An 18801-nucleotide genomic window follows, 5' to 3' on the forward strand; every position below is an offset into this window, starting at 1 on the left:
GTACTTTCAATTACAAACTTTCAAGTACTCGTGTAATTGTTGAAAATGTCTTCGGTGTGTTGACATCCGTATTTAGAGTTTTCAAAAAACCGATAGAAATCGACGTAGACAAAGTACCTACAATAACTATGAGCTGTGTTTTATTACATAACTTCTTAAGAAAAAGTGAACATTTCCGGAATATACTCCTCCTGGAACTTTCGATTCCGTAGTGAACGGGGTATTTGTTGAAGGCTCATGGAGACAACATAATACAAATTTATCTGCTGTGAGGAACATACAACCTGTAGCCAGACGTGCGCCTACCACTGCTTTAAAAGTTACAAGTTATATATATATATATATATATATATATATATATATATATATAAACCGTTTCAAGAAAGCCTTCCATTACATCGAACGCAAACCAGATAGGTTTAAACTTTAAACACGTCGTCGGTACCCGCTCCAGACCTCGTTGAAGCTTTTTTCTGTTTTAGTAGGGGCCTGAATGTTGCCATCAACGATTTTAGCTCTTCAATTGCTGTATTATCTAGGTTGTTGCTTATTCTTTTCCACGCATCGTGGATTTTGTGTTTAAGCTTGTGTTCTTTGTTAGATGCGTCCCATAACAATCTCTCCGTTGCATACAGCTTCAAGAACCGTAGCACTTTTTCGTTGTTCCACTCGGGCATAACGAAATAATTTACCCACAAAATACAAAAACAACGTTTTCATTTCACGCGAACAACAACAAATGAGCGGGCGCAGAGCAGGCTGCCGACAGCATGTAAACGGTCGCTCGGACTGTCGCAGTTTGCGCTGCCAGTCCTTTAACTTCCGCTCGAAATACCACATACTCGCGCTGCTCACTGCCGCGGAAGTGAGCTGCATGTAAATGGGGTATTAGGTTTGGTTTGGAGGGGGACAGCTGATTGATTGAGGAACGACTGAGGAATGTAGAGAAGTAATAATCGAAGTGTGAATGAAGCTAGACAATTTAAGTTAGATGTGTAATTATAGGAATAAAGATAATTAACAATTATGTTTTTATTGGAACATTACATGGCGATCCTGCTTAAAAGGACCAATTATTAAAGGATAAATAATTAACCCTTGTGTCTATGACAAAAAATATTTACCGTTGTCTATAGTGGGGTTACCCGGGTACCAATTCGTTTTAGCGCAAACGCGGCTTTCTATTATGCATATGTTTAGCACTTAAGCGTTAGTCGTTGTCGGCCATTTGTAAGTTAAGGTTGTCACTGTAATCCGTGCTAGTTTAGTGTTAACATTCAGCTTATAAAGTTAAAATGAACAAATTTAGGGAACTAACTCCAGCCGAGTACAGGATGTTATCATACGAAGCACAACAAAACTATTTACAACAACTGCAAGAAAGTATACAGTCTGACGAAGAAGATGATGCGTTGCCAGAATTGCAAGGTGACTCAGAAGACGAGTGGGTGCCTGATAATTACTGTAATGATTCTGACGTTGAAGATGCTTTAGCGCAAAGTAATATTGAGTTTGAGAGTGACGACGACGACGAGAATAGTTGTGATGAAGATAATCAGAATGCCACAAATCACTGTAGCAATACCTTTCGTGGAAAAGATGGCACAGAATGGCTTTCAAGACCTTCTGGAGCCCAGAAAATACTCCGGCATAATATTTTGCGTGAAAAATCAGGCCCAGTGCGTGAAACTCACACGCTGTCAGTACGTGATACCTTCAAATGTATATTTTCCAATGAAATTTGTGATGTAATCATTCGCGAAACAAACAGAAAAGCACAAAGGGTTTATTCAAAATACAACGATGAAAATCCTACTAAACCACAGAAGTTGTGGAAAGTTGTAACTGAGGAAGAATTTAATGCTTTTCTCGGTATCTTGGTTACTGCGGGTGTAAGACATTCAAATTTTGAGCATACAAAGGAGCTGTGGAAAACCGACGCGTACCCCCTATATCGCGCAAGTATGTCAATAAATCGCTTTTGGCAGCTGAACAAGTTTCTGCGGTTTGATAACGACGTTACAAGGCAAGAACGACTAATAACGACAAAAGCTGCTGCAATTTCCGATATTTTTGAGATGCTGAATCATAACTTGCGTTCCAAATATAAACCAAGCGAATCCCTCACAGTTGATGAACAATTATTTCCTTATAGAGGAAGAACCAAGTTCACACAATACATGCCTTCGAAGCCGTCAAAGTATGGGATAAAGGTATGGTGGATTTGCGACTCGCGAAACTCTTATCCTCTTACGGGCCAGATTTATACTGGTAAATCGTCAATCGGAAGGGAAGTAAATCAAGGAGAGCGAGTTGTGAAGGATCTCTGTAACCAATATAAAGGAAGTGGAAGAAACATTGTTACAGACAATTTTTTTACTACATTGCCACTGGCTAGACTACTTATGTCTTGGAATCTATCAATAGTTGGCACGCTAAAGAAAAACAAACCATACATACCCAAAGAAATGCTACCGTCGATTACTAGACCAGAAATGTCTTCGTTGTTTGGATTTACTTCTGACAATGTCACAATTTGTTCATATGTACCCAAAAAGAAGAAATCGGTGATTTTATTATCCACTATGCATTATACAGATGCAACATCTGGGCCTTCTGGAAAGCCGGAAATCATACACTTTTACAATAGTACCAAGGGGGGCGTGGATAATATGGATAAATTGTGTACACACTATACGACAAAGAGAAAAACGCTAAGGTGGCCAGTTGCGTTTTTTTACAATATGTTGGATATTGCAGCGTTAGCAGCTTATGTAATTTATATGGATAATAATCCCCAAGAAAAACGTATAACACACAGGCGTCGAGTTTTCCTGCAAACTTTGGGTAAAGAGCTTTCAATGCCGGCAATTTACACTCGGGCTGCAAATCCAGCGTGCGTCAGGAATTTCTCAACAAGGTCAGGAATTGAATGCATGATAGGAAAATCTGTGTCAATTCCCCCTATGAATAGGGAGAACTTGAAACGTGATGCCAGCGGTCGTCTTCCCATTCTTGGAAATTGCTTCGATTGTTTACAGCAAGCGCAATTTACACTCGGGCTGCAAATCCAGCGTGCGTCAGGAATTTCTCAACAAGGTCAGGAATTGAATGCATGATAGGAAAATCTGTGTCAATTCCCCCTATGAATAGGGAGAACTTGAAACGTGATGCCAGCGGTCGTCTTCCCATTCTTGGAAATTGCTTCGATTGTTTACAGCAAGCAAACAAAAGAAAAAGGAAGACAAGAAAATGTTGCGGAAGTTGCAATCGCCCAGTGTGTGATGAACACTGTATCACTGTTACAAAGTGTCAGTTCTGTGAGTAGTAACATTCAGTTTTGTTTACAACACACTAAATTTGCATATTTCAAATTATCTCTAACAAGAACATACTTTATACGAGTTTTTTTCCCAATCACCGATGATATTCCGTTGTAGTTACCTGGGTAACCCCAGAATTGACATTAAGTTATTTGTAAGTAAATATTTTTTTGTTGTATTTTTATGTAAAAACAAATTATAGTTTCAAATAAATAACTTGCATTAACTATGTTCGGGGCATATCTGAAGCATCAGCCATAAATTCGCCACCAAAATCAGAAATTTTAAATGAATAGTTAAAAAAATTACCCGGGTACCCCACCGTGGACATAAGGGTTAAACTAGTGAAAACGTGTAATTCCCGTAGTTCGCAAAAAACTCGAGAACAAATAATAATTGAAGCGGCCGGGTCGGGTAATAATAATGCAAACCAAACGAATTCCGAGTCGACAGGTTGGAATGTAACGGAAATTGGGATTATTATCATTACAACCTTGTTGGCATTATTCATCATATATGTTCTATGGACGAGAATTAGGCGGCATATGGAAGCCACCATAAGACGAGAAGAGTAGCACGCAGCCACCAACGATTAGCAGTCCCATCGGCAGCATCCCGGGGAACGTCGCAACTTTAAGCGGTACCCACACGTAAGCGACAAATAGAAGATACAGACTTCATATTTTATTTAATTATGTGCATAAGTCAAAAAAGATTTTTTTCTCAAATACAAAGCAATGATTGATTATGGAAATTTTAATATTGGCTTATATGATCATAACGTAACTACAACAGTTTCTTTAGAATCTAATTTCAATGTCGTTACGATCATTCCGCCAAGATGTGAAGTTATAAAGTATTTTAGGGTCGATACGTTACAAGAAAGTGTACACTGAGAGAAACGTTTATTTTAAATTAATAAAAATATTTCTTCCAACTTATTTCTTTATTAAGGATCCTCAGATCCTTTATAGTTTTGTATTGTCGTCCGTCCGTCCGTCCGTCCGTCCGTCCGTGTGCGCTCTAACTCTTTTTTAAAGTGGCCGATTGTGTTGAAATTTGGTATACGGGTACGTTGGACATTAAGAACGGACGCTATTGATTTTCAGGAAGCTGGTTCAACAGGAACAAAAGTTATACGACTTCGAGTGAATCGGGAACAGGAAAAACTGCGAACTCAATATAATAAAAATTAACATATTTCATTCCCTAGGTCATGTATCGAGTTCGGACTTTCGCTAGATTGTTCCCTATGACTCTTAGATGTGTAACAATTCAATATAACTCTTCTCTGTGGTCTCGGTCAAAAGTTTTAGAGCAAAATGTACCCAAAATTATTCTTTACACATGAATTTAGAGTTGTAAATGCTTTCAAACGCATTATCTTGATGCTGAAAGAGTTGATAACGTGCACGTTTGATAACCGCATGTGTGTGATTCAAAAATGTTAAATTATTTTTCTGAGGCCACATGGATTTTGATCAAAATATGTCAAAATCGTTAATTATGCACCAAGATCGTTGGCAAAAAGACTACGCGCATTATCTCAATGCCCAAGACATGAATTTGATGCATTTTTGGCGACCACGTGGATTTTGATCAAAACATGTCAAAATCGTTATTTATGCACCAAGGTCGTTGGGAAAAGACTAGGCGCATTATCTCAATGCCCAAGACATGAATTTGATGCATTTTTGGCGACCACGTGGATTTTGATCAAAACATGTCAAAATCGTTATTTATGCACCAAGAGCGTTGGGAAAAAGACTACGCGCATTATCTCAATGCCCAAGACATAAATTTGATGCATTTTTGTCGACCACGTGGATTTTGATCAAAACATGTCAAAATCGTTATTTATGCACCAAGATCGTTGGGAAAAGACTAGGCGCATTATCTCAATGCCCAAGACATGAATTTGATGCAATTTTGGCGACCACGTGGATTTTGATCAAAACATGTCAAAATCGTTATTTATGCACCAAGAGCGTTGGGAAAAAGACTAAGCGCATTATCTCAATGCCCAAGACATGAATTTGATGCATTTTTGGCGACCACGTGGATTTTGATCAAAACATGTCAAAATCGTTATTTATGCACCAAGACCGTTGGGAAAAAGACTAAGCGCATTATCTCAATGCCCAAGACATGAATTTGATGAATTTTTGGCGAAAACGTGGATTTTGACAAAACATGTCAAAATCGTTATTTATGCACCAAGATCGTTGGGAAAAAGATCAAGAGCATTATCTCAATGATCTAAACATGAATCTGATCTATTTTTATGGACCACATGGATTTTGATCAAAACATGTCAAAATCGTTATTTATGCACCAAGATCGTTGGGAAAAAAACCAAGAGCATTATCTCAAAGCCCAAGACGTGAATTTGATGCATTTTTGTTAACTATAAAATGTATTTTGTAAGATTAAAATAAATTGTCGTTAAAAGTGATTGTAATACTGAGGATCCTTCGATATTTCGTTGTATCGGTTTATTACCAAAGTATTTTGTTTGGTGTAAGTAACATGCATTTTGTGTAAAAGAATCATGTTATTTCCCCAGAAATGTTCAATCCTTTGGTTATTATTTTCAGCTATTTATTTCAAAGAAACGTATATCCGCGGCATTTAGACCAAAGATATGTTTTCTTTAATAATATAATCCGGTGCGTTTAAATGTTAGGGAATGCATTTCTTCCATTTAAATAAATCATCTTTGGAATAATATACCTTTGTTTGCTTCAAAAGAATTTCTTTGAATGAACACTGTTCCACAAATAAAACTGCTAAGTTGGTTATTTTATTGAAAACAAGACAAGTTACTTGAGGTGCAAGTACGCTGTAAACCTACATTCTTAGTGCCGAGTCGACTGTGGCTTATACGTGTAAAAGTTTGGGTGTAATTTTGATTGATTTCAATTATTATGGATGTATCCGAGCTGCTAAAAGACTGGGGCTTTGAATCACTAATAGATATTTTTAAAGGTATGTAAACAAACTTTGATATTCGTATATAGAATTATATACCTAAGCATACGGTATACGGTTAACAGGCTAATCCTACTTGATCATCTTTGCTTTTTTTCAGTATACTTCTGAAGTACTTTAACAAAATGCTTTCAATCGCTACTGCAAAACTGTGCGACTTCAGAAACCTCATTGTTCAATACAGATGTTTATTGTAATTTGTAAATCAAATAACCAATTGTCTTGATATTGTGTGTTGAAGTTGATTATGATTTAAATTTTAATTATGTAGGTACGTTACAGTGAAGTAAGCGAAAAAAAGACACGTCCACGCAAATAGAACTAATTTTCTTTTACATAGGGATACGCTCATTGGAAAACGTATACTGTTTACTTAGAGCAATATATGCTTTTTCATCTTTGTTCATTCCCATAGGTTTATAGATCTGCAAACATTATTTTTGTATTGTAATCTTTTTTTAGAAAACGATATTGACCATGAGGCGCTTTTGTTGTTGCAACCAGATATAATTAAAAGTATAATTCCCAAAATTGGCACACTGGCCAAATTCATGCAAAAATTAAACAACTATAAACAAATTTTTAATAGTGATATAATATTTGATCTTGAAACAAGCGTAAGTTAAATATAGTAAACACCGGTACATAATTTTCAAATATTTGCAGGGCCACAGTTCTAGCACAACAGTGACTCCTACTCCAAGTGTTTGCTCGACCTCTAGTGATCTTGAACCCATTTTGCCAATTGAACAATATGTTCCTATAAATCCAAGTCTTACCACATTTTATGGGGAAGAAGAATTTGACAAACTTATAAATCCAACTAAAAATTTTAATTTGAAGTCAATACTTGAAGAGTCTTGCATGGGAAAAATAATTCTAAAACAGTATAAAGATAATAACACATTAGATAGGAGGAATCGAACTATTTTAGTAGATTTGATAATTTCACATATTTTTAAAACTCATGGCAGGTGACTATTTAATTACTGAATTCGAATAGTTCCAGAACAATGTCTTTTTAGCTACTTGTCCAATGAGCACTTAGAAGAGTTGACTTCGAAGATTATCAATCTTTTTCCAACCGAAAAAGCCGAAATTTACTTTGTGAAACCAGTGAAAAAAATTAACTCGAAATTTAGTAGATCTCAAGTAGCACGAGGGAAATTGGTGGACCGATATCGTAACAGTAGAACAAAATTACGTGAAGCTGGCCTCCTTCCATGTTCAAGTTCAAGTGCCACACAACTAAGTACTCCCGAAGTCACTAATGATACAGCAGCAGAAACCATAAAAAAAAGGAAAGTCATCAATGGTTAAAATGTCGTTTAGAACCATGGAGTGATGTAATCAGGCACTGGAATGTAACATTTGATATGCGACACAACTGTGATTTAAAAAATGTGCATGATTTTTTAACAGAGTGGCCGCCATTAAAGGCAACATTAGGATTCAGTTTGGTAAGTATTTAAGAAATCATAAACAGCATATTAGATTATCCATAGACATGGATAGTAAAATATGCATAAATTTTGTAGAGGTGTTATTTCCGTATAGTGAATACTGCTTGTTTGCCATTTCTCTCTGGAGGCTGTAGAAAAATAGAAACTAATTTTTACATGCATACACATGTTTTCGGTAACTGCGATCGAAAACTACAAGTTTTAAAAATTCTTCCTTAACCGCTGTTGTGCGGAAAGAAAAATAGAAAAATGGCATTGGCACAGGGAAAATATTCACATTAATTGTGCTACCAATGTTTTAAACCTATACGCATTTTTTTTGTAGATCGACATTGATTTCGATAAGCTGTTCCCAGACAAAGGACTGTTACTTCAGGATAATTGGGAAAATTTCTATCAAATTATTTTCAATAACAAAAAAGACTTTGTCAAAGATACGGCGGGTTTGGAATTATTGTACCTCTTGGAAAATCAAGAATTAAATCAAAGTAAGGGGTTCTGTATTTTATAATTGTATTATTATCATTTAATTTTCAGGTTCAAAAACTGCAGTTCAATTGTTATTACTACCATATTTAGTTCCTCCCAAAGGGAGATCAAGAAAAGGTAAAGATCATTGGAAAGCAACTACATTAGAATGCCAGCAATCTCTGATTTTACATGCAAAGGTAATATGCCCGACATTCTAAGATCATCAACCTTCATGTTGTAACCATAACACATACATCAATCTATAATTTTATTACAAACGTCTACATTATATAGGCTCCGTGTAATCTAAATATGGTTTTCAGATACCGGCAGATATTGATGCACTAATCGAAGAAAAAATTAATACAGGTAAAGAGGCCAACGCAACCGTGCAACCATACATAATCATTTTGGGACCATCTCTACTCGAAATCGATTGTGCTTATTTGGTACTGGATAGCGTACGTTATCGTTTTACTGACACTTTGCGAGCATTTGAAATCTGTTTTAAAGCATTTCATGCATGCAATTTATATTACCCCTTTCAATGTGAACATTTATATATGCTGGTGCAATTGTGCCTTTTTAAAATTAAAACAAAATGGGACAAAGTGGTCCCATATATTATGGATTTAGTTGTTGCCTTGGATCAGTTTTGAATTTTCCACATTTACCGTTATGAATAAACGTGATTATAGGTTAACATGAATTGTATATTTTGTGAAAAGTTTTGCATAAATGTGAACCAACTTTTTACACACATTAAATTTAAACATAATGATGCTAAGCACTTTTCATGTAATGAGTCTGGTTGTCACCGTCAATATCAAAATTTACATATGTTTAAGAAACATCTTGTTAATAAACACAAATTTAATAAATTTTGTGTTAATAAGGGACAATTGGACGTGCGACTAAATGATCAAAATATTACCACAAATGTCAGTTTGCTAAGCGAATTTCACGAGTCAAATGCTTCGTTGTCTAATGTTCCGCAATGCAATGGTCCCTCAGATGTGCAAATTCTAGAAAATGTCGGAGATATATCATCTCGCCATATAAATGAAAATATCAGGCTATCTGTAATCAATTTTATATCTAAATTGCATAATAATGCGTCCCTAAACAGAACTGACATAAATCAAATAATTAATGATACAGCAGAACTATTTTCAACAGGATTTATAACTATGATTAAAAATAAAATTAAACCGTATATGACAAATGCTCCAGTAGAACTAATTGAGGAAATTGAAGCAGTATTTAATCATTTAGATAACCCCTTCTTTGACTTAAAGACAGAGCACCTGCGAATAAAATATTTTGAAAAAAGTAATTATTTTATAAAGCCTCAAAGTTTTGCAATTGGAACTTTAACTGACACTCTAAGAAAAAACGATAAAATTATTTTAAACATTAAAGAAAGTGAAGGTATATTTATTAGTATGATCGACACCTTGCAAGCATTTTTGGAATTACCTGGGGTTTTGGAAAAAATTTTTGAATACAAACACTTTTTAGAAACTTCTTCGAATTCTATACAAAATCTAATGCAAGCTAACTATTGGCGGAAGCTTGTAACTAAGTTACCAAACAAAATTTTGCTCCCATTAATAATTTACTATGACGATTTTGAATCGTCTAATCCACTCGGATCGCATGCCGGGGTGTATAAAATAGGGGCAGTTTATTACACCTTACCTGTAATTCCTCCACAATACTCCTCACAACTAGATAATATATTTTTGGTCCAGTTATTTAACGCCAATGATAAAACTGCGTTTGGAAATCATGCTGTATTTAGTAAGTTAGTAGCGGAATTAACCACTTTAGAAAATACAGGACTTAACGTTAAATATTCTGGACAGAATATTAATATCTGTTTCCCGCTAGTTTTATTGGTGGGGGACAACCTAGGGATTCACTCCGTTTTAGGTTACCATGAAAGTTTTTCGTCAAATTACCCATGTAGGTTTTGCATTGCCGATAAAAAATTGATTCATAGTCAATTAGTGGAGGATACTCAACTCGCTCGAAATGAGAAAAATTATGAAACTGATGTCGCCACATGTTCTCGCGGTATTAAAGAAAGGTGTGTTTTTAATAGTTTGCCTAATTTCCATCCAACCAAAAATACTGCATGCGATATAATGCATGACCTTTTAGAAGGTGTATGTCGCTATGATATGGCAAAAATCATTTCAACATTTATCAAAGATCGATATTTCACATTAAATAGTTTAAATAATAGAATTCGTTTTTTTCAGTATAATTCATTAAATCAACGTTAAAGGAAAGGATGTATCGTTATGTCTTCAGCAGAAATGTTAAACTTAGTACGAAATTTTAGTTTAATCGTTGGTGATCTTATACCAGAAGATAATGAGCTTTGGGAATGATATCTAACATTGTTGAAAATAATTGAAATATGTTTGAGTACCTCTATACTCCCCGAGCATGCTTCAATGTTATATATTTTGATAAGTGAACACCACCAGTTGTACTTGAAATATTTCAAAGATCTTAAGCCAAAGCACCATTTCTTGGTACATTACCCCCGTTGTTTGAAAATGCATGTAATATTTTGTTTATGTTATTTTAGAAGAAAATAATTGCGGTATCTTAATTTTAAGTAAAAAATATTTTCAGATTATTCACATTAAAAAATAAATTGGTGTTGACCATTTCCGATTTCCTAAACTTCCATGACAAGTTCTTCATTTTCCTCGACTTCAACCAAAGTTACATTGCTGCATGATCCATCCCCAGTCCGTAGCGCTGATTTCCTTATCTCCATTCCATTTTTGAATTTGATAGATGCTCGATAAGCGTGTTGTTCAGCAGCTCCAGATGTTGGAGCGAGGGATGCCATGTTAAATTTGGATTTTAATGACATTTTTGCAACAGCTTTAAGTTACATTGAATATCTACTGTCATTCAGACATGCAGACCTTGTGCATCCATATAGTTTCAAGAATAAAGCCTCTCCTACCTCTTTGAGAATATTTGTGTCTGCCTGTTTTTCATAAATAGAGCGGAGGCTGGTATGTACCTTCCCCCCCCCCGTGGGAATTTTCGACACATACATTTTTTTGTTTGTATTGACATGTACTTTAAGGTTTTAGGTGTTTGCCACATGCGAATTACAGCATATCCCGAAAAAACACGAAAAATCATGAAAACTACCAACTATTAAATATATTTGAATTCCTTGCTCCCAATAACATTTTTATTTGTTACTCAGTTGTAAACGTTGATTAACAAGACAAAACGCAAACGGGTAAACGTCATGTTTAAACGCTACTGACTTGTAAATTAGCCTTGAGAAGCTGATGTCATATCCATTAGGTCCAGTACCATGGGCATTAGCCACTGCCGATGGATGTCCAACAAAAACAGAAAAGTTGAAAATACTCCATGCTTTGGAGGTTCAGGGTATAGTACACGAGCCTCCTAAGATTGAAGAATGTATGTATGTGATTGACGGTATGGCTTACTTTCAGGCTCTTACTAATATTCCAGAAACCTTTGGTGAACTAGCAGAGGTTGTCTTGAGCCGCTTTCCAAAATGCAGCAGGATAGATTTTGTTACGGATACCTATTTAGATGTATCTATTAAAAACATTGAAAGACAAAGAAGGGGCTGTGGAGATACGTTTTTAATAAGAGGGCCTAAAACCAAGATTCCACGGGATTGGAAAAAATTCCTTGCTAATGGCAAAAATAAGGAACAACTGGTTAACCTGCTACATAATGAATGGGCTCAGCACAAATATGTCCACTACTTACATGGGAGGAATCTTTACTTTTCACATAGTAATAAGTGCACTTGCTTTACTAGTGAAGACGGATTAACTATCAAACATACAATACCAGAAGATCTATGCTCCTCACAAGAGGAAGCAGATACTAGAATAATATTACACTGCTTCCATGCTTCAAAATATTGTCAAGACAATTCACCCATCAGAGTTAGATCCCCGGACACAGACGTATTTATGTTGTTATTAAGATATGCCAGCAACATTAAAAATATAGTATACTTTGATACAGGAACAGGTAACAAACGAAGAGTCATAAATGTCACCGCCATTTCTCATAATTTAGGTGTAGAAATGAGCCATGCTCTGTGGAATGTGCATGCCCTGTCCGGATGTGACACCACCAGCTCCTTTGTTCGTCATGGAAAGTTGTCCGTGAAATCTAAATTGGAAAAGTTTTCAAAGTTTGTACCTATCCTTACATCATTAGGAGGATCACCGACAATTACAGACACGTTACTGACCGGCCTGGAAGAATTCGTCTGTTGCTTGTACAGTAATAAGGAATACACAGATATAAACAAACTACGGTTTGATTTGTTTTCACAAAAGTATTCTCCCACAACTACATTTTCTCTGCCCAACAATAAAGGTGTGGATTTAAGTCTACTTCCCCCATGCAAAACGTCATTAGAAAACCACATAAAACGTGTCAACTACCAATGTTACGTATGGAATAACGCACATGTAGCTAAACCCTCCACACCAACTCCAGTAGGACATGGGTGGAAGTTGGAGAATGGTGAGCTTATGTTTGATTGGATTAAAGGAGATCCGTTGCCTCCCGAACTGCTTGACGTTCCAGAAAGCTTTGAACTGGATGAATTTGAAGATGAAGATGAACCCGAAGTACTAAACTTAGACGACTTAATACACGAGGAGGAAGAAAATGACAGTTGATTACAAATGATACTATAAAATCATATGTTGTTAGTTGAACAAAATAAAAAATTCATTAATTTTTTTACATTTTTCAGTATTTCTTAATTTCCCCGAATATGCTGTAATTTAAAAAGGGCAAACAATTGAATTCTTAATCTGGTAGGTAACGCCAACAAAAAAAAGTATGTCATAAATTCCCACAGGGGGGGGGAGGGTTTCATATTGGTGGCTCGTGGTCTAAAAACTGTTAAGCTTTTGTGCGATCATTTGATGAACTTAGCAATTTGTACTCGTTGATTTTGCCTTTGCCGAATAAAGAAACCAAGACCAAGGAAGACCGAAAGGGGACTGATACCTACAGTAATTTATGAAGAAGCAGCCAAAAGGGTGATTGATAATGAGGCATCTGTTAGAAAAGTGGCTAAGTGTTATGGAATGTGCCATGTTTCATTAAATTGTTTTGTGAATGCTCTACGTAATAATTTACAGCCTAAGGTAGGATACAATCCTTACAACAGGGTGTTTACTGCTGAGCAGGAGTCACAGCTAGTAAAATACTGTGAAAAAACTGTCGATTTGTACTTTGGGCTCACCACAAGGGATCTTCGTAAACTAGCGTTTCAGTTTGCATCTGCTAACCGGCTTAACTATCCTCAAAAATGGAATGAAGTAGAACACGCTAGTGAAGATTGGCTCTGTGCTTTCCTGAGAAGAAATTCTCATTTAACACATCGAACCCCCCAAGCAACCAGCCTTGCACGAGCCATGAATTTCAATAGAGAGAACGTTTCCAACTTTTTTAATAAACTGGCAACTGTATTGGAAAGACACAGTTTTGAACCACAAAATATTTACAATATTGACGAGACTGGTGTCTCTACGGTTCAAAAGCCAACCAAAGTAATAGCCAAAAAGGGTACCAAGCAAGTAGGATCAATAGCATCTCAAGAGCGTGGAACACTTGTTACGCTGTGTGTGGCTGTAAATGCAGTTGGTAACGCAATTCCACCAATGTTTGTATTTCCCCGGTTACATTTCAAAGATCATTTTATTAGAGATGGGCCTATTGGATGCGTAGGGAAAGGAAATAAGTCCGGATGGATGCAAGAGAAAATAGGTACCTTTACACGAGCGCACTTTCATGCGAGAATGGCGCGTACGCGCCAATCTCGCACGCCAGTGGCGCTCCAAGAGTGTAGCGTTCCAAGAGTTTATAGCTTAAAATTTAAACGTTCCAGTTCGACATGCTTTCCCGCATTCCGGAACGTGAAGGGATAAACCTGTTAGTGTAAATCGAAAAACGTCAACTTTCACGCGGGATTAACATGTCGGGTGGAGTTTCAGAATTTCTAAAATCTTTCTAAACGGTTTTAGTCGTTTTAGTGTTATTTTGATCTACAGAAGATGTATAGACATAACAGAGAACGTAAATTGAAAGTGGCGCTCTGCATGGCAGTGGCGTATTTGTCGCATCCAGGAAATAAAAAAAAAATTTGGGTCAAAAAATGGATGGTAGATCGGAATATACATGGTCATATGCCGCTAATTAAAGAATTGCGCGAAAATTATCCTGACGATTTCAAAAATTACTTGCGTATGGATTCGGCAACCTTTAGTGCCTTGTTAGAGTTAGTTTCACCTATAATATCGAAAGAGAACACAATTATGCGCGAAAGTATAAGTGCTGAAGAAAGGCTCACAGCAACTTTGCGCTATTTAGCTACAGGTCGTTCGTTTGAAGACTTAAAATTTACAACTGGAATTTCGCCATCATCATTATGTCAAATCATTCCCGAAACTTGCAAAGCTATATGGCAAGTTCTCAAAAAAACACATCTTAAGGTAAGTATATGAAAGATATAATATTTCTGAACTTAATAAAATGCTTAAATACTCGTACATAGTATCTATGAATTACTTCAAAAAGTTTGCAACGTTCTGATAATAGGTTCTTGTGCATGGGTCCGTCTCTTCGACATTAGATAATGTACAGTGTTGAGCAGAGTTCTCTGATGACACAGTAGTGAAGGATGAAAATTGCGGAAATCGTGTAGATGTAGATTCGATATTCGATACTGTTAACTGTGGAGAGGAGTTGTCTGATGATACAGTGTAAGGTGAAAATTCGGGAAATGGTGTCGATGTAGATGATCTGCTTTCATCGTAAATGTTTGTTGTTTCCGTCAACTTTTTCAACATTCCATCCATTATTATTTTATTTATTAAACTTTCTGCGTAAATTGCTTGTCTTGGATCCATTCTCTTTAATTTCTTTCCCCACGCAATCCCTACTGCATCGTATTCATCTACATCATTACTGGATTCTAACTGTTTCATGCAATAATCCATGAAGTCAGTATGCCTTTTCTTAGCACTTGCCTTCCCGGTTTGCTTGGGTGCGCATGGTTTTGACTGTCTTAAGTTTGCTTGTAATGTTGCATTAGTGGTGGAAGATCGGGCTGATTCCGCTGATTCCTGTAAGGTAAGGTAACCGTATTATTTTTTACAGTTTCCCACAACAAAACAAGAATGGTGTAACATTGCGCAAGGATTTGAAAGTAAATGGCAATTTATAAACTGCGGGGGAGCTTTCGATGGAAAGCATATACGGATTGTACCTCCTCCTCACACAGGGGCCAAATATTATAATTATAAGAATTTTTATAGTATTGTTTTAATGGCTCTAGTAAACTCAGATTACCAATTCATTTACGTAGATGTTGGAAAAAATGGGAGAATTTCAGATGGTGGTGTTCTGGAATATACTGAATTTCATAGGAAACTAATAGAAGGTAAAAAAGATTTGTTATAAAGCAATATTAAAACATTACTTATGTATTACATACATGTTATTTAATGCAGGACAACTAAATTTGCCGGATCAAGATGAAACAAAGGGAAAGCTTAATTTTGTTTTTCTAGGCGATGAACCGTGTTCGTTACATGAAAATTTTTTGAAACCGTTCCCACAAAGAGATCTTTCATATGAAAAGTGAATTTACAATTATAGATTATCCCGGGCGCGAAATGTGTCTGAGAACGCTTTCGGCTTGTTAGCTGCACGTTTCCGCATTTTGCATACGGCTATACATATCACGGATCCACAACGCATAAACTACGTTGTTCTGGCTATTTGTGCCCTACACAATTACTTGAGTAAAAGCGGAACTTCTTATGTAACGCCCACATCATTTGATCAAGAAGATTTGGTAAATCATGAAGTACACATGGGTGACTGGAGGAATGATGGTGAAAAACTTCCCAATTTACAAAGTGCTGGACAAAAAAATTCCACAGTGGCCGCTAAACTAACCGTGACAAGTATACGAAATACTTCAATTCAGAAGGCAAAGTTCATTGGCAAGATGCTATGTTAGCAAAGGGAAAAGCTTAATAAATACTGAAAAATATATGTATATGATTTGCATTATAATTACCTGAGATGGATCGTTTTCTTTATCTGTATCACCCACTGTCATTTCCTCAGTAAGCGCTTCTTCCTCATCAGTATTGCTGATACTCTGGGTTGGCATTTCTTGATCCACAGTGAACAATAATAAATCGTAGTACCACAGCGTGGGTACATAAACATCATCCTCTCCTGCTCCACTCCTTTTAGAATCCAAAACTTTTTTCATTTCCTTTCGAAAAGACCCGCGGAAGCTTTGAATTTTTTTAATCACATAATCCCGATTAGCTTGGGGATTCACCCCTTTGCAAAGTTCAAGTAATTGGTCATATCCAGCATTTTTTAGGTTTTTATTGGTGTAATCTTTAGACTTTATTTTCCATAAGCATGGATAAGATTGGTACATCTCAATGAAACTGGTTACCAACTCTTTCGACCAGTATCTTGAGTCTTGCGTCATATTGCACAGTGCACAGTTTGAACAACTCTGAATGAGAATCGTACGCGAGAGAACTTTTAGTGTAAACGAAACTGACACTCTTTTACCGCGCGATAAACCTACAGGAACAAACACGTTCCAAACTTGCGCGCTTACATCGCATCTACACTGACGTTCTTTCCTTTGCGATTGGGACGGCACATGCCAAACTCGCATGAAAGCGGGCTGGTGTAAAGGTACCTAATGAGTTTCTTGGCTTTATGAATCATTTTGTGAAACACGCCAAACCTAGCGAGACTAACAAAGTTCTAGTTTTATTGGACAATCACTCTTCACATGTATCGATTTCTTTGATAGAATATTGCAGAGCTAATTTTATTACATTATTGTCGTTTCCCCCACACACCTCCCACCGACTGCAACCACTCGATCGAGGAGTATATGGTCCTTTTAAAAAGTATTTTAATAACTGTGCAGATCAATGGATGAAGAATAATCCAGGAAAGCGCATGACCATTTACGACTTACCTTCAATTGTTAAAACTGGCCAAACTTGCCCCAAAACGGGTTCAAGAATAGCTGGGCTATGTAGCGAAGGCCTGCGTTTTCACATATCTTGTTTCGGTCGAGACGTATGCCCTCATGCCTCTAGATAGTCAGTCAGGTACTGTATACACGCGTCCTCGTTGATACACCACGCTGGCCATCCGCTACATTCCTGCTTCGTCTTGAGGAAGTTATCTACATAGGACGAGAACAATCCACCAGATTGTGTTGTCCTGTCATATTGGGTGACGTCGTATTCCCACACTTCGCGCAGCTGTTGTATGGTGTAGCCCAGGGCAACGGCTTTTCGAAGCTTATCAGCAACATAAGTACCAGTAAACTGTCGCTGTTCATTGTTATGACTGCACTCCTCCTGGTTCATGGCCTCAACTCAGACATAGTGCGAACATTAGTTTACCGTGACAACGCATCGGTAAAACAGGATGATACAATGTTTGAGGCGGTAGCACTGTACGTTTCACTAAACCCTCCACACTGTTAATATCCACTGTGCGGAGTTCTTTCTGTGTCATACGCATGCGGGGGTGTCCAAGTGGGTATTTTCCATACTTATTAATGAAGAGATACAGAGAGCAGACGTCTAAATATTTAATTTCTTCGTGTTCTTCCGCACGATGGTACAATTTTATTGCATTGGTCCGTCCACCGAAGAAACCGTCGCGTGGATTTAAGGGTTCATGCTTTAGAACGTTGTGGCTATTAACGAAAGCAGTCGCCTCAGGATTTCTATCAAGGAACGCACGGAATTCGCACTCCCACTTCTCAACTAAATTGTAACCGAAAGAATGGATGCGCTCCGAAGTGGCCTCGGTTTTCTCACGCCTCGAAATAGTTATTTATGCAATGAGTGTATAAATGAGGCGTTTTAATCGCCGATTTATACATGAATTGCATACAACGTTTTTTCGTCGACTTCACTGGGGTAGGTAATTTTAAATTCAACTACAAGAAATTACAAACGAAATTATGAGCTCCGACGATTTTTCACTAAATTACAGCTATTGTCGTTGCTATAGTAATGTGTTGTTTTATGCTGTACCGTCAGTACTCGTAATCACAGTGGAAGATTATGTTGCTTGCTCTGCTGCGGAGGCGGTTTTAACATTATATCCACTCAAATCAAAAGAAACTTATTGGAACGGTTTCGATCAGTTCGGCAATTGATGGAATACAATGAATTTGTAAGGAGATATTTCCGAAAATGTCACGTTGACATTTTACCTTGAAAAGGTATGTGAAATTAGAATGTAATTAATTCTTTTGCAACTGTACTAAAGTACGTGTATTAACAGTGAAAGATATGGAAATGTTCATCCCTGTGGTCGACGTACTCAATGTTGAAGGTAAAGTAACTGAATACCTTAACAATACCTTATCCGAGGAGCTACATATACATACATCAGGATATGCTTTGCTGAGATCGTTTGGCGATCAT

The 18801-nt window shown here is 36.8% G+C and overlaps 3 protein-coding genes across 5 annotated transcripts; 2 read left to right on the plus strand and 1 right to left on the minus strand.

The window, feature by feature from the left end:
- The first annotated feature begins 6020 nt into the window (after nucleotides 1-6020).
- On the plus strand, nucleotides 6021-10801 carry LOC116168925. 3 transcript variants are annotated; one of them, XM_031484943.1, is made up of 7 exons: nucleotides 6021-6311; nucleotides 6777-6931; nucleotides 6981-7288; nucleotides 7340-7774; nucleotides 8103-8265; nucleotides 8315-8445; nucleotides 8572-10801. In XM_031484943.1, the coding sequence occupies exon 7, from the start codon at nucleotides 8953-8955 to the stop codon at nucleotides 10537-10539; it is 1587 nt and encodes a 528-aa protein (XP_031340803.1). In that variant the 5' UTR covers nucleotides 6021-6311; nucleotides 6777-6931; nucleotides 6981-7288; nucleotides 7340-7774; nucleotides 8103-8265; nucleotides 8315-8445; nucleotides 8572-8952; the 3' UTR covers nucleotides 10540-10801. The 3 variants fall into 3 exon arrangements, with proteins under 3 accessions (XP_031340803.1, XP_031340808.1, XP_031340815.1); XM_031484948.1 differs by having other exon boundaries at nucleotides 6021-6931; XM_031484955.1 differs by lacking the exon at nucleotides 6777-6931.
- A 3578-nt stretch (nucleotides 10802-14379) lies between these two features.
- LOC116169009 lies at nucleotides 14380-16389 on the plus strand. Its single transcript, XM_031485043.1, has 2 exons — nucleotides 14380-14793; nucleotides 15461-16389. Exons 1-2 carry the CDS (start codon nucleotides 14401-14403, stop codon nucleotides 15761-15763), a joined length of 696 nt encoding a protein of 231 aa, XP_031340903.1. The 5' UTR covers nucleotides 14380-14400; the 3' UTR covers nucleotides 15764-16389.
- LOC116168973 lies at nucleotides 14787-16910 on the minus strand. The gene is made up of 2 exons (XM_031485009.1): nucleotides 16389-16910; nucleotides 14787-15426 (listed from the first exon to the last, which is right to left on the minus strand). The coding sequence occupies exons 1-2, from the start codon at nucleotides 16818-16820 to the stop codon at nucleotides 14866-14868; spliced, it is 993 nt and encodes a 330-aa protein (XP_031340869.1). The 5' UTR covers nucleotides 16821-16910; the 3' UTR covers nucleotides 14787-14865.
- Between the last annotated feature and the right edge of the window lie 1891 nt (nucleotides 16911-18801).

The sequence above is a fragment of the Photinus pyralis genome, unplaced genomic scaffold (assembly GCF_008802855.1).
Source record: "Photinus pyralis isolate 1611_PpyrPB1 unplaced genomic scaffold, Ppyr1.3 Ppyr1.4_LG1, whole genome shotgun sequence".
In the NCBI taxonomy this organism is placed as follows: domain Eukaryota; kingdom Metazoa; phylum Arthropoda; class Insecta; order Coleoptera; family Lampyridae; genus Photinus; species Photinus pyralis.